Genomic DNA, 14,017 nt, shown 5'->3' with positions numbered 1-14,017 from the left:
AACACTCATTTCTTGGCATATCATTCACCTATTGCTTTTTTTATATTTTATACATCCGCTATATTTATATTTTTGCATATTAAATATTCGAATGTTCAATGCCTTTAGAAACAGCTGCTTTTTTGTTTATTAAGAACAATAAACTTTGTTCTTTTGTCGTCTTCCATCTATTTCTTTATTCTACGCCTACAGAAAAATGTCATTTCCAAAAGTCATACAAATATATACATGTAAAATACAATGAATGTGTGCAAAAAGAGACATGTATTTTAATCAATTTTTATTCCTTCGAATGATCTTGATCAACATAAAATGCATTGAATTTCCATTGGTGTTTGTACAAAAATAAAACATCTGCCGCTAAATGAAAATATACTTTCGCGCTTTTTTTCCAAATCAAATTGAGTTCGATGTACGAGACTGCAAAGAAAATGTCAAAGTGTTTGAACCACAAAAACCTGTCAATAATTCCACAATTCAATTTAAGAAGATGCTAAAATGTGTGCCTAATTTCCATAAAAACAAATCAAATTTACATTAAAATTCATTGAATTTTAAATAGGCATTCATATGTTCTACAGCGCAATTTTCCATATTAGTCAGTCATTAAGGTTGGTGGCCCTGTACATACGGAGAGAAAGAGAGAGTTTTGACACTTCAAACAATTCCAATTGACAGTTCAAGTTGTCAAGCGAAATACATGGCATTAGTTTTTATCAAAACAAAGAATTTCGATTTTCATTTGGAAAAAAGTTGCGAATATTCTCGAATTTAATGCGGAAAACTGATGTGAACTGTTGTCGAATGCAGAAATAGCCATCGAATTGTGTACGCACCAATTTGATTCCAAGTGAAAGAAGCTCAGTGTTTTGTGCAATCACTTTTCATACGAAATTTTTTGTTGAGATTACGATGAGGTATGTGTATGTAGATAGTACTTACAATTTTTCTTTGTCAAACATAATTGCATTATGTTTCGATGATGATGGCGACAATGTTCTGTGAATGTGTCTTTATTTATCGCAGTGTGTAATACATATATGTTTTATATTTACAGAACATGATTAATCGACCACGATGTCGGGATTGGAGTCCATTGGCCACACAACAGCTGCGTTTGCGGAATCTAATTCAAATCACAGGACATAATATCGATGCAGATCCGAATACATCGATTTATTTTACATTGCATTTGACATTGATGTCTGCCCCATTTTTCACGAGTGAACCATTGCAAACATTTCGAAATGTGATTTGGTCGGAAATCAATTGTCAAAACATTCAAAAATCAACGTCACAATTTGTTGTTGTTCGAGTATGGCAAACAAAACGCGTCCAAACCACGGAAGATGTAAGACATCCACGGCGATCGTCATTGAGCAATACAATCTCCATACACCGAGACTTGCGTCAAAGTAGCGTTGAGCCAAATGTTGACCGTGATTCAAGCGATGGCACCAACAATAAGGACAAAGTGTTGTTTGTGTGGGGCGTATACTTTTCCGGTTTGGTGCCGATAACAAAGCGTTCAGAGGTTAAATTAATGAATAATGCGCTAGTTTTTTATATTCACGGTGGTTTTTTTACATCGGTCGATTATTTATTGTCTGAAAGTGTTCCCATGCAATACAAACACTTCTTCGAAACTGCATCGCAAAAAGAATTTAAAAAAGGCTTATTATCATCGAAAAATTCTACTAACAATTTAATTGCTACCAAAGGTACGACTATTAACACCACAAAAAACTGTGATAGCCTGCATTCAAGTCGAAATTATCTAAATGAATTGGATGTTGGCGAGCGTAAACCAATTTCAATGGCAAATTCGCCAAAACGAATATCGGAGCCGATTTATGCCAGCGGACGATTATCTCCATCATGTGATGCTATCACAAATTTACCACACAAACCAGAAAATTCGAATGATGCGCACGATCAAAATGCCGACGAAGAATACACAATAACCGATCCGAATGTATTGAAAGTTCGATTTTTGGATAAGGAATTTTTCAAATGGGAAATTCGTCGTAGTTATAATGTGCAAAAGCTACTTTTGCTACAGGAAAAACAACGCGTATTCCGAAAGAAAACCCAGAGTGCCAATGAGGTGATGGAAAAAATATGCATGAAAAGTGCATCATGTTTGAATTTGGAATTAATTGCAAACAAAGCGATGTTCTATCGTCCAAAATTAGTGAATCCATCCTATGGCCGAACATTAAGTCGACTGTTGACAACGCAACCAGAACAACCAAAACCCGAAGATTTGCTGCGAGCACAAGAACTGCGACGCAAAATCGAAACGGCCAAATTTCGATGCCGATTTTTGACCATGGAACGCGATCGATACAAGGTTACGTTGCGAAAATTGCATGACAAATGCGCCCAATTAAATGACGAAAATATCGATAAAGAATCTTGGCTCATGGATGACTATCGTGAATTGAGCCGCGACCGAGATATGGCCATTGAAAAGCGTGCGCTTCATTCAAGCCGACAGAAATCGTATGAAAAAACTAAAGAGTCGCTCATACAGCGACAACATCAACTGCTTGGCCAATTGCGAGACATTTATGTGATTAAAGAACGCGATCGAAGCGGAATCTATGAGATTAACGGCATTTGCCTACCAAATACGGACATTTTACGCAAATATTATAGCTCACATCCATCCGGTACGAATAATCCGGCACTTAGTCTTTCCGTTGCTATGTGCTACGTTGCCCATGTCGTTCTACTATGCTCTTCAATTCTTAATGTGACATTAAGGTGAGTGCGTAAAATCAACCATATCATCGAACATTTCTAATCATTTTTGTTCTCTTTTCAATAGAAATAAAATCATTTATCAAGGATCAGCATCGAAAATTCGCGATGACATCAAAATGCTTTCCGAACATGATCGAGAGTGAGTTTTATTTCCACAAATTTTGTCATTTTTAAAAATCTATCATTTCTCTACTAATAATTCCAGATTTCCCTTGTATTGCCGTAACATTCCTCCCAGTGATTCATTGCTGTATGCAGCATTTTTACTTAATCAAAATATATCACAAATGAAATTCATTTTAAATCTACACTCGTCGCGTGAGGATTTGCGTGCAACACTTCCAAATCTACTGGCAATACTAACGGTTGGCGAAGAAATCACCGAAAAATATTTTGCGATTCAGGAGTCGGCCAGTGTATCTTTTTTAGCGGCCGATGCAGATGTACCGATGTCATCCATTTCGGAAACGTCCATTGATATGATGCTACCAGTGCCAGCCAACAAAGCATTTTCGATCAGCGAAGAGAATATCAATTTGGCCGACCAATCCAGGTAGCTGAGACAAAAAATCAATTGCACTCGTTTTCAACACAATTAACCATCTTTTTTATTTTGTAGACAAAGCATTGGTTCCTGTCGTACACGCGGAAGTTTTTCGGATGATCAATTAGCAAAATGTCGTGATGACAATTCAGATCGAAAATCGAATGTCAGTGCAAGCAGCCCGCATAAGACTTTTAGCTCGGAACCAATTTTACCAACTGGACACATTTCGTAAACACACCAATCACCAACACCAAATGATACGCGATTCTTTAGTTAAATGTCTCTCTTCAAAATGTTCTAAATGTTCTCCTCCATTTGGTATTATTCTTATTTCGTTGACTTTGACTTGTATTGAGTTGATTGTTAATTGTGTATTTAAATAAATTTAAAATGTATATGCGTTTCAATTAATATGATAAAGAAAAACTATATCGCTACTACTGGTACAAACAACCAAATTAATAACTTTAATGACAAAATATACAAAGCAATTCAAAATAAAAACCATGTTTTTAAAATGAATGTTCGCACTACCAACAGTTTTCTTGTCAGTATTCAGACGGATTTTTCTGTATGTAAAAAGGTATGTGATTTGTTCTTCTTCAAAAAATATTACATTTTTATTTGCAAAACATTATTTTATTTATAAAAAATCACAAAATTGCCTATAAAAACATAGGTAATTTCGAAAATGGCGCCATCGAGGTGCGAGCATGTATGTGTGTATGTATGTAAACGGTGTGTAAGGTAACGCCATTTTTGAAAACGACTTTGACGTTTCTTTCAAGAGATATGGAGCTCTCTTTCACTCTCGCGCGCTTACACTTGGATTTTATCGATATTTTGGGAATAGATATGTGTGAACACAAAACGCACACTGCTTATCCATAGGCCAGCAAGAGAGTTGCGATGTGCTCTGCTCTGTGTAAATAAGATTTGATTTGAATTCAAACAGTATACCACAAACAAGGAATGATTGTACGTAATATCTATACTAAATAGGATAATAGTCATCGTCGTTTTCATCGCAATGCATACACATAAAATAAAAATTGAATCAGTGCCATAATTTTTGTTCACGTTGTCAGTAAAGTAAATCGGTTCGTTTGTCTTGACGTACTGCGTACAGAAGCAGTCGAGATACGGTTATCGTTTATTGAATATTGAATTGTCAATTGACTTTATTGTGATTGTATTATACTACATTGGAATTAATTACATACGCTACTTCTTTTCGCCGTTTTGCTTTTGTACGTATTTCGGCTACGAGTTTATTTGATTGTCTAAAGTGTATCAGTTCCGTTCATCACAAGATGAGGTGTGAGTGACGAATAAAGAAACTATTACGTCGAATTATATGTGCAAATCACATGCGAACGTAGAAAACCAGTGGAAAACAGTTTACAAATAAGAAAAGAAAGAAAGAAATATATAAAAGTAAACAAGTGTATATCGAATTGGTTGTGGGTGATTTTGGGCGTACATTTGCAGCGCATCTCAATGTTCGATTGGTAAGTCAACATTTTGCTCTTGATTTCGCGCATTTTAGAAAAAAAGAACTCTTTATCAGTATTTGAGCCATTCACTGGCATATTTTTTTTAATTAAAAATTAATGGGTTAAAAGAGAATTTACTTTCACAATTCGTTGAATTGCACTAATCGATTTTTATCACTGCGATGCATATTGGCATTAGCTCGTTATGTTGTCAAGTACAGTATCGATATAAAAGAATATAGTAAAAAAAGGTAGCAGTGATGATGATAATGGAAAATCATATGTTGAGAAGTGTTCGGTGTGTACGTGCGTGTGACACATAAATCTATTTTGCGAAGCGCTTCATCCATGGAGAACCTTATTGTTGGGTTGAAAAAAAAACAATAAATTTCCTCGTTGATGCGCATTGCGCAAGTTAGCGTTTGCGGGTATGTCGGCAAATAAACACGATAAAAATATATTCGCGTAATATTCATTACTGCAACTGAAATTCTCATCTGTAGATAATACGAACGGATTTTTATTTATTCTTTTTCTCTATCTTGCCTGCGCTTTCTCTCTGTGTGTCGCTGCTGCTTCAAATGTTATAAATATTAATAAATTCGCTGATGTTGATATGTATATTATCACGGCACAAATGGCCTTGAACTGCTTTGTTACATTTTTTTTCTGCTTCCTCTAGATTTTTCTTTGTTTGTTTTCTATAGGTGTCAAATCAATGCACACTTAAAAAAATAAACAGGAAAATTATGATGATATATTTTTTACTAAGGTTAGCACACGTTAGGTTCAAATCGATTGAACAACACCGATATGTTGTAAGCGCGCAAAATATCGAGTGTTAGCTGCTACTGGTATATCATTCAACACAAACACTTCCGAATAGAGATTTTCACATTGATATGAACGTATATGCATTACTTACTCTCGCTTTTAAGTTGAATTGGCTCGAGCCTTTAAATAAACTCGGATAAAAGCGACGTTTTCATCCTATTGTAACCGGAAAGATGAATTGGGTGTCTTTTTTTACTGAATACTTTGGTTGAATGATATTTTGAAATTGATTACGTCAATTTTGATGTAAATTAGTGGTTTCTTATTAACTTCACTGCTCACTGCTTGTATTCACCGCGTAATAACATGTTATACAAAACTTTGACCTAGACAATATTCAATGGTAACAGCTTTAGTTTTGCGGTCATTTGTTGTGTGTTGTTTTCTAAATTCATTATTTGATGCAATGAATTTTAATGCGATTTTTAAAGAAAAACGATTTATAGACACTTCGGTACATGTTGCGTACTTGATCCCATTGCACAAACTGAATATGAATAAGAAAATTTGGTTTGTTCCGAATTATCGGCCGAGCACACTTGTGGACTCGAAAACAAATTATACTCGATTTCCTGAAACGGAAATGGTAATCGGAAATAGAGTCTTTGGGGAAAACAATATGAAATAAAATGCAAATTCTTTAATGCTCATTGAATATTTATTTTGTATTTTATAGAATTGAACATTTGAATGGAAGAATCAAGTTCTACTCTCTGTGTGTTTAAGTGAACAATGCAAGCAATTTAATGTGTGCTGGTTGAGGCGGCAGCTTTAGCTTGAGCTTCTGATTTTGATTGGCTACCGCCACCATATCCGCTACCATATCCATATCCAAGGCCAAGTCCACTGCCAAGTCCTCCACCAAGTCCACTGCCAAATCCTCCACCAAGTCCTCCGCCAAGTCCATGAGATCCTGTTTCAGAAGATGCGCTTGCACCAGAAAAGCTCTTGCTTCCAGCACCACCAAGACCACCGAGAAGGCCACCACTGTTACTGCCAGAGGTAGCTGTTGCTTGACTATAACTTTTTGACTGACTTAAACTTGGTATTGGTAGACCGAAAATTGGGACTGTTCAAATGACATTTTGAAAATATAAACGGGGGAAAGAAATGTATTAATTGCAGATGAGATTTAAAATATTACCGCGGCCGCCAACAGTTTTTGAACCTGTGTAATAAAAGTAAAGTGGAAAAACGATTATAAACTTACAAGTAGTCAAAACTTAAAAAAAGTATATATGAATAAACACTAACTCGATTTTGCAGCCGCTTGAGCTGATGCAGAGGAGGCTGCTGAATGAGCTAGAGCAATCTGAAAATTTTATTTTTATATAACAGTTTGAAAAGACGAAAAGGAGTTTTTGAAAAATTGTCTTACCAAGCTTGAAATGATGACAATGCTGCAGAAAACTTTCATTTTAATTTCTTGATTGAGTTACAAAACACAACTGATAGAGATTGTTGCAAATTTGGTGCCTTTTATACATCGAGTTTTCAATAATTTTGGTCGAAGAATTTTGGATATTATCATTTTCACGTATTTTTCGCATTCTTTTGCTCGTATTTTATTGCTCTGTGATAATAATAGAATACTTTGTTTTCAGATGACATCAGATGACATAGAAATTGATAGTTTTTAACATTATATCAATATATATTAACGGAAATATACCTAATAACAAATGGTCCACATGTTTTTGGACGAATATGTAATTTAATGTTTCCTTTTTAATTAATTTTTCTCTATGACTGCAAATGTCTTTATATATCTTACATATATCGCAATTCATTCAAGTGTCGAAACTAATTTTATTGATAAAAACATATTTCAGCGTGATATAGAAATTATTCCCAATAGGATTATACCAAATTTTTTATTTCGAAAAAAGAGACTCGTAATTATATAAAATGCTGGCCAAATATATTCCGGTGGGCGCTGGTGAAGCACTTTTTGTATGGAAATATTTGTTGAAAATTCAACAATACGCCACCTATTAAAGACAATAAAGATTTTCGTTACTACTGCTGTCTTGACACAGCTCTAGCGAACTATATAGCTGTATTGCAAACGTATTAGTACTGACACCGATTCTGTGTATGCGTGTGTGTTGTAAATTTTGCACAAGCAGGTAGGGTTGACGACTGAGTGCAGAATTTGCAATACAAACGGACACACAAAATCAGAGTCAGTGTGTTCTTTAGTAACAAAAATCTTCATGTATTTTAATAGATGTCGTATTCGTTGAATCTTCAACAAAAAATCTTCGATACCAGCGCCCACCGATATATTCCCATATTTCATTGTTGTAAAGTTCCAGCAAAGACAGAATATGTCTGTATGCATCATGGCCCATGATTCATGGGATCACTGCATTTCTTTTTTTGTGAAATGTGTGATTCGATTCAGTTTTCCATCATCTTTCATTTTGCTATAGTACAGAATACTACACGATGTGTATAGACCAAAATATAGCTCTAATATCCCTCTATCAGAATAAAAGCAAGACATAAGACGTCTTCTGTGAAATATATGGATGGTTCCATTTGGTACTATTAGATACGGTGGTATCATTAGATTCGAGTAACAAAAATACAAAGCTATATAAATGTTTGTATAGATGGTTTTTTTCAATTATTGCTTTATTTCAAAAAAATAAAAACACGAACGGTGATATTTTTTCAATTATACAATTTTTGTACTCATTGATCGAGTGTTTCAATGTTTTTAACTATTCGCTTAGAACAATTATCAATGAATTTGATTGAAAATCATTTTTCTCATCCTCATAAGACAATTACACCAAGAATAAATTCCGAATCCACTATATAAATTACTAATCCAGCTATTCCACTAATCCAAAAACACAAATGTGAAATCGAAACTATTTTTCCTATTCCATGCACTGTTTCCGTCAAAAATGTTAATTCTGCTATTCCGCACTATTCCACTAATCCATCAATAAACGTCAAAATAAATGTCAAATGAATTTGAAGTGAAACAATTTTTGCTATTCCATGCACTGTTCGTTATTCCACGCGAATCCATCCACATGAGTTGCTATTTCATTGCAAATTCTCGAATCTTTTCACTAAAAGTCTAATCTTATTCCACGTGTCTGCCCCTTAGCAATTATAACAATTTATCGAATTGTATTCTAACGACTTTCGATTTTCTTTCTCACTTGCGAATAATTATATCAGTTTGATTTGTATACTGATGCAATCAAAGACTTTCCATGTCGATTAATGTCGATTTAGTTGACAATTTAAGTGAAACCAACCTTATTTCAAATACTTAATAAAGAATCGTCAATCCTCAGAATATACCAATGAAAGTCGTGTTTTTTAGTTTAAAAAAATAAAACATGATTTATTTTATTGCCTTATGAATTTTTATTCAGTTTTTTTTTTATTTAAGTCATTCATTTTTTAGCAGAATCAAGATAGATATATGCATTAGGAAGCATTCTTTTATTTGCTTTTGCTAAGAGCGCTGGCTTTTGCACACGATTGAGATTCTAAGCGTCACTTCCACCAGCTTCTTCTATATCTTCTGGAATGAAATCATAATATTTTTCTGGTATTTCACCTTCAAATCCTATTAAATAAAGTAAAAAAACAAGTAGACGTTTGTACAAAAACAAGACAATTGTTATTGATAGAACTTACCATTGATCACATCTGTTAAGTAAAGAATTTCTTTTTAATTATTACCATTATAAAACCAAAAGTGCAATAATGATATGGATCCATTGGAAACAAATAAAATAGATCAAATTCAAACCTGAGTCATCAACGCTTCGTTTCATTCTATCATTATTGCCATTATTATTATTATTCATTCTACCGCGGCATGGTGTTGAGCTCGAAAGAGCAACCTGAAAATGTCTCCCTATTTAGTAATGCAGATAATAAAAACAAAATTTTCCTTTTATTCATTACCAAGCACAAAAATAAAACAACCCAGAGAACTCTCATTTTACTTGTTATGATAGCAAAATAACACTGATAAAGATGCTCGTGAAATTGGTGCCTTTTATACATCAAGCTTTCTATCTTTTTGCATTCCAGTATCTAAGAATTTCAATTAGACGAAATAAAGAACAACATTTCATTAATTGCTCTTGTTTTCATAAAATGACAAACGAATCAAATATTTTCGATTGAATGACGTATGTTATTTAGAATTTTTTTGGAGATAACGGAAGAGAACGATATTAATTAAATTCATAAAATAATTATCAGAACAAGAAAGACATATGATTTTAACATTTCCGCCTTCTATGAAATGATGATAGAAACCATGAATTTCACTTAAATCCATTTTAGTCATTTTAGCATCACCTCAAAAATATTTCATATATATCAAATCACCTCAAATATATGTTTATACTCTCACTTTTATCCTGACCATGAGACTTGTTTTCGCTGTATCCGACTCAAATTTATCAAATTATTCATCAACATCTTTATTATTATTCAAGTCACATGAATGCATTTTTTCCGTAAAAATTTTAAAAATATCTTTGAGTTTTTGTTTTGGCCTGTTGTGCGGTAAATTGAAGAGCCCCGAAATTTGATTTTCAAATATTTGCCAAACGAGTAAGGTACAATTAAAAATAAATTGCGGTACAATTATTTAAAACTAGTCCCAAGTTTCGACTTTTACATGTGCGGACATTTGTCTATACATCCCCATCTGACATAGTACACTTCGAATCAAATGCATATTTGAATTCTTCAATTGGTTCTTTTAATTTATTTTCCAATAATAGATCATTCGTAAGAATATCAGTGTCAAGTTCATGAAATATTTGAACAAATGTGGCGGCTTATTGTTTTTTGTTTTGTTTTTTGTATGGTATACATATAGTTTCATAGGGTGTCAAATGCCATATTTACGTAAATGAATTGCGTTTTTTGCTTCGTAAATATTTCAATTAGTATGCGATGCGTTAACAAAAATTGAAGAACAGTTTTTGTATAAAAGACACTCAGATTGTTGAGAAGAGTATCACTAGTACTTTATTGTTTTTCGGTAAAAGAAGTCAATTTAAAAATGAAAACTTTCTGTGTTGCAGTTTTGGCCCTAGGCTTGGTAAACAATAAAATATTCTATTATTCTTCCGATTAAATAATAACAAAACAATCTCTCAGGCCGTTCTTGTATCATCGTCACCATGCTTACCGCTTGTATTGAGTGGAGGCTCGGGAGGTAGTGCTAATGCGAATGCAAATGCACAAGCCAACGCTGCTGCAAATACGCAAGCTCTAGGCGGTGGAATTGGTGGTGCGAGTGCACAATCACAAGCAGCCGCTTCTGCGAATGCACAAACAAAAACATCAGGTCTTTTGGGTGGCGTTTCAAGTGCCGGAGCCAGTGCTTTGGCCAGGGCTAAAGCCGCTGCCCAATCAGCAGGTGACAATTCTATTTGCTACCACCAAAAATTTGCACCGTCTGCAAACGGTCGAATAAACTGTTAATTTTTGGCTCCAAGCAATATAGAGATGACCAATGATTTGTTCGTCACGATTCTTCTCTCATTTTTATAATACACTATCAATCACTAGGCAATGTCTTGAGTGGTGTCCGAGGTGCGTTGGGTGGTGCTGCAAGTGCCGGAGCCAGTGCTTTGGCCAAGGCTAGATCTGTTGCTCAAGGAGCAGGTAATACAAGAAAAACTTGCGACGCACAGAGAAATCGACAAATCACGCTCGTTTTCCATAGACTAGTGTCATAAAACTCTGTGCATATTCTTCTTCGTAGGTGGAGTTTTGGGAGGTGTATTAAGAGGAGGAAGCCATGCACAAGCCAACGCAGCCGCTAGCGCTAAAGCTGGTAGTGCAACTGGTGGTAATTGTTATGGTGGAGGTAAAACAACAAATTTCAAAAGATCAATCAGCACAGACAAAAGTTAACATTTTTGCAAGAGTAATGTTCACTAATGGTAACACCATTTTAACTTCAGGCGGAAGTGGATCGGTAGCACAAGCACAAGCACAAGCACAAGCACAAGCACAAGCACAAGCACAAGCACAAGCACAAGCACAAGCACAAGCACAAGCACAAGCCCACGCACAAGCCCACGCAGAAGCAGGCTCAATGAGCGGTGGTGGTCTTAGTGGTGGATCAGCTAGTTCTTTTGCCAGAGCTGAGTCGTCGAGTTCAGCTGGTGGTTTTGGAAGTGGCGGCTCACAAGTAAGTGCTCAAGCTTCGGCATCAGCCAAAAGCCAGGTAGTCGCAGGTGGATGCTAAATACATACGGAAGTTTTAAAAAAAGTAGAGTGATCTTGACACTAACAACGCAGAAAAATGAATTGGCTTGATTCCCGTCCCCAAATTTTTTGTTCAATTATTTCCAATTTGCAATATAATAAAGATTCAATCATTTGAATTTTATGGTGTTTATTTTTTGATATGCCAGAGTACTTGTCAAATATCACTTGATAAGAAAGTAAACAACAATAGCCCAATTGATATCATTTATCACAATCAAATTGATTTATTCGAATGTTTATCCACATTTTTATCTCTTTCATCACTCAAAACACTCACGAAAATATAATTTCAGTCATTACTCATAGCTGTAATTATAGTATCATTTCGACAAAATTGCTTCCGATTAAACGTTGTATTTCAATAGAAAACCATTGAAATATTTCACGTCATAGTGAAGTTCTTGATAATTTCTATCATTATAAATACTAATAATATGCAGTATTATGCAACTTGAAGAAATGGTTCCAGAGGTGAAACCAATAACTCCCCTGAAAATTGATAAAAGCATTTCATTGTCTGAAATTTTGACGCACCTACCTCTTCATTTGCCATTATCTAAATAATTTTTTTTGCACTTTATGAATTTCCTGTAAATTTCACTGACTATGAACGTCATTATCGCATACCACATAGTTTTATTATTTTTAGAAATGGATCGAATACCCGAATTGATATAATTTTCTTCGAAAGAAATATTTGAATTGAAAAAAACTCTGAATAAATCTCAAGTAATTAAAAATAATTACATTTGAAGTCGTTTTTCTCCGAGAAAATTACAATGGTTTGTTCAATAAAAGTATTTGTATAATTCGGCTAATTATATTTTCAAATAAGAAATGTGTATATAAACCAATGGCACTGAAAATCGGATAGTTCATTTCAAAAGTTAAATTCAATCGATAGAGATGAAGTTCACCATCGTTGCCGTTGCTTATTTCATTTTGGTTTTTAGTTCGGTAACTTATGGATTTTATCTGAAATTTTGAATCCGTTATTCGTAAAAGACACGTTTCATTCACGTACAGCTTATGGTTGCTGAAGTAACTCCCACAGATGGTGTACGAACGGCAACAAGGGGCATTGATTTAATATTTCGTGCAATTATGGATAGTCCAAGCGAATTTTTCAGGCAAACGGGCAGAGTTATATCTTGGATGGGGAATGAAGCCCAAAAGGGTGGCGCACAAATCAAATATACCAATAAATGAAATAAATTTTTACGAATTATTTTTCGATAATATAAATTTCCGATGCGCATATGATAAAATTGTCGACCGATTTGTTTTTTTTTCTCCATATGAAATTGAAATTATGACAAATGTACTACTGATAACGAGTTTCTTTCGTATAATATAACAAATTCATAAAATTAATAATTTTTAATTTGATTCTCTTTAAATTTCAGATTAAATAAATCCGTAGTGGAAGAACATTTGAACAAATAAAAAAATGGGAAATTCGAGTACAAAATTGGCGGAGAAATGTTCTCTATTGTCAAAAGACGAAGTGCCACTTGTGGCCAGTTCCTTTAAATTGGTTAGCAAAAATTCCGAGCGTATCAAGGAAGATGATTTAATGGTGAGCCATTTCAATCAATGACAACTTTCAATTTCGAATAACGAACGATCTTTTTCGCTTTTAGAAATTTTGGGGTTCCCAAATGGATCCACGTTTAGCACAATACATAACAAATTTCCTATTTGGAGCACCATCAAATCGAACAAATATCGTGGAATTTCAACGATTCGCTGAATTGTATGTGTTTTCGGTGCGTGGCTCAGTCGATGATCGAATTAGCGTCTTACTAGCTAGTGTCGGGCAATCCGATTCGGATCATTCTGAAATAGCATATCCACTAATTAAAGAGGTATAAATGAATGCCAAATAAATCGTCATCATGGCTGTGAAATCAAATTAACACCGATTTTTAATTTTAGTATGTTGAAGCTGTGGTTAGCAGTTATATGCGTGCACTCAGACTGGAAGGTGGTGTAGAGTATCAGTCATGGGAAAGTAAAGGTTTTCGAATTGTAAAGGAGTGCATACAAAAATTAGCGGAAAGCTTGTCATCGGAAGCCGTGCAACAAGGTT

At 34.5% G+C, this 14,017-nt stretch overlaps 4 protein-coding genes across 4 annotated transcripts; 3 read left to right on the top strand and 1 right to left on the bottom strand.

Annotated features, from left to right (window-relative positions):
* Positions 1–682: 682 nt before the first annotated feature.
* On the top strand, positions 683–3,723 carry LOC116349314 (UV radiation resistance-associated gene protein). The gene is made up of 5 exons (XM_031780694.1): positions 683–917; positions 1,058–2,769; positions 2,834–2,908; positions 2,975–3,322; positions 3,389–3,723. Exons 2-5 carry the CDS (start codon positions 1,061–1,063, stop codon positions 3,546–3,548), a joined length of 2,292 nt encoding a protein of 763 aa, XP_031636554.1. The 5' UTR covers positions 683–917; positions 1,058–1,060; the 3' UTR covers positions 3,549–3,723.
* A 441-nt stretch (positions 3,724–4,164) lies between these two features.
* LOC116349293 lies at positions 4,165–14,016 on the top strand (the record flags this gene model as incomplete). Its single annotated transcript, XM_031780660.1, has 4 exons — positions 4,165–4,827; positions 13,332–13,504; positions 13,569–13,793; positions 13,864–14,016. Coding segments are annotated over exons 2-4 (507 nt in total), but the record flags the coding sequence as incomplete, so codon positions are not given.
* On the bottom strand, positions 6,286–7,093 carry LOC116349342 (glycine-rich cell wall structural protein 1-like). Its single transcript, XM_031780734.1, has 4 exons — positions 7,025–7,093; positions 6,901–6,958; positions 6,791–6,814; positions 6,286–6,715 (listed from the first exon to the last, which is right to left on the bottom strand). The coding sequence occupies exons 1-4, from the start codon at positions 7,061–7,063 to the stop codon at positions 6,390–6,392; spliced, it is 447 nt and encodes a 148-aa protein (XP_031636594.1). The 5' UTR covers positions 7,064–7,093; the 3' UTR covers positions 6,286–6,389.
* LOC116349341 (alanine and glycine-rich protein-like) lies at positions 10,630–12,041 on the top strand. Its single transcript, XM_031780733.1, has 5 exons — positions 10,630–10,744; positions 10,804–11,065; positions 11,218–11,313; positions 11,414–11,518; positions 11,616–12,041. Exons 1-5 carry the CDS (start codon positions 10,706–10,708, stop codon positions 11,900–11,902), a joined length of 789 nt encoding a protein of 262 aa, XP_031636593.1. The 5' UTR covers positions 10,630–10,705; the 3' UTR covers positions 11,903–12,041.
* Position 14,017: the final 1 nt, after the last annotated feature.

The sequence above is a fragment of the Contarinia nasturtii genome, unplaced genomic scaffold, assembly GCF_009176525.2.
Source record: "Contarinia nasturtii isolate CC-2019 unplaced genomic scaffold, AAFC_CNas_1.1 Cnas_scaffold_2861, whole genome shotgun sequence".
NCBI classification, from domain to species: Eukaryota; Metazoa; Arthropoda; class Insecta; order Diptera; family Cecidomyiidae; genus Contarinia; species Contarinia nasturtii.
This window is presented reverse-complemented; position numbering and strand designations above follow the sequence as displayed.

Bases quoted from the DNA above. Each gene is read 5' to 3' on its own strand.
- LOC116349341 (XM_031780733.1), top strand. From the start codon at position 10,706: ATGAAAACTTTCTGTGTTGCAGTTTTGGCCCTAGGCTTG. The intron at 11,066-11,217 runs GTGACAATTCTA...ATCAATCACTAG, and splicing joins AGCCGCTGCCCAATCAGCAG to GCAATGTCTTGAGTGGTGTC. The intron at 11,519-11,615 runs GTAAAACAACAA...TTTTAACTTCAG, and splicing joins TGGTAATTGTTATGGTGGAG to GCGGAAGTGGATCGGTAGCA.
- LOC116349342 (XM_031780734.1), bottom strand. From the start codon at position 7,063: ATGAAAGTTTTCTGCAGCATTGTCATCATTTCAAGCTTG. The intron at 6,959-7,024 runs GTAAGACAATTT...TAAAATTTTCAG, and splicing joins TTGTCATCATTTCAAGCTTG to ATTGCTCTAGCTCATTCAGC. The intron at 6,716-6,790 runs GTAATATTTTAA...TCATTTGAACAG, and splicing joins AAAAACTGTTGGCGGCCGCG to TCCCAATTTTCGGTCTACCA.
- LOC116349314 (XM_031780694.1), top strand. From the start codon at position 1,061: ATGATTAATCGACCACGATGTCGGGATTGGAGTCCATTGGCCACACAA. The intron at 2,770-2,833 runs GTGAGTGCGTAA...TCTTTTCAATAG, and splicing joins ATTCTTAATGTGACATTAAG to AAATAAAATCATTTATCAAG. The intron at 3,323-3,388 runs GTAGCTGAGACA...TTTATTTTGTAG, and splicing joins AATTTGGCCGACCAATCCAG to ACAAAGCATTGGTTCCTGTC.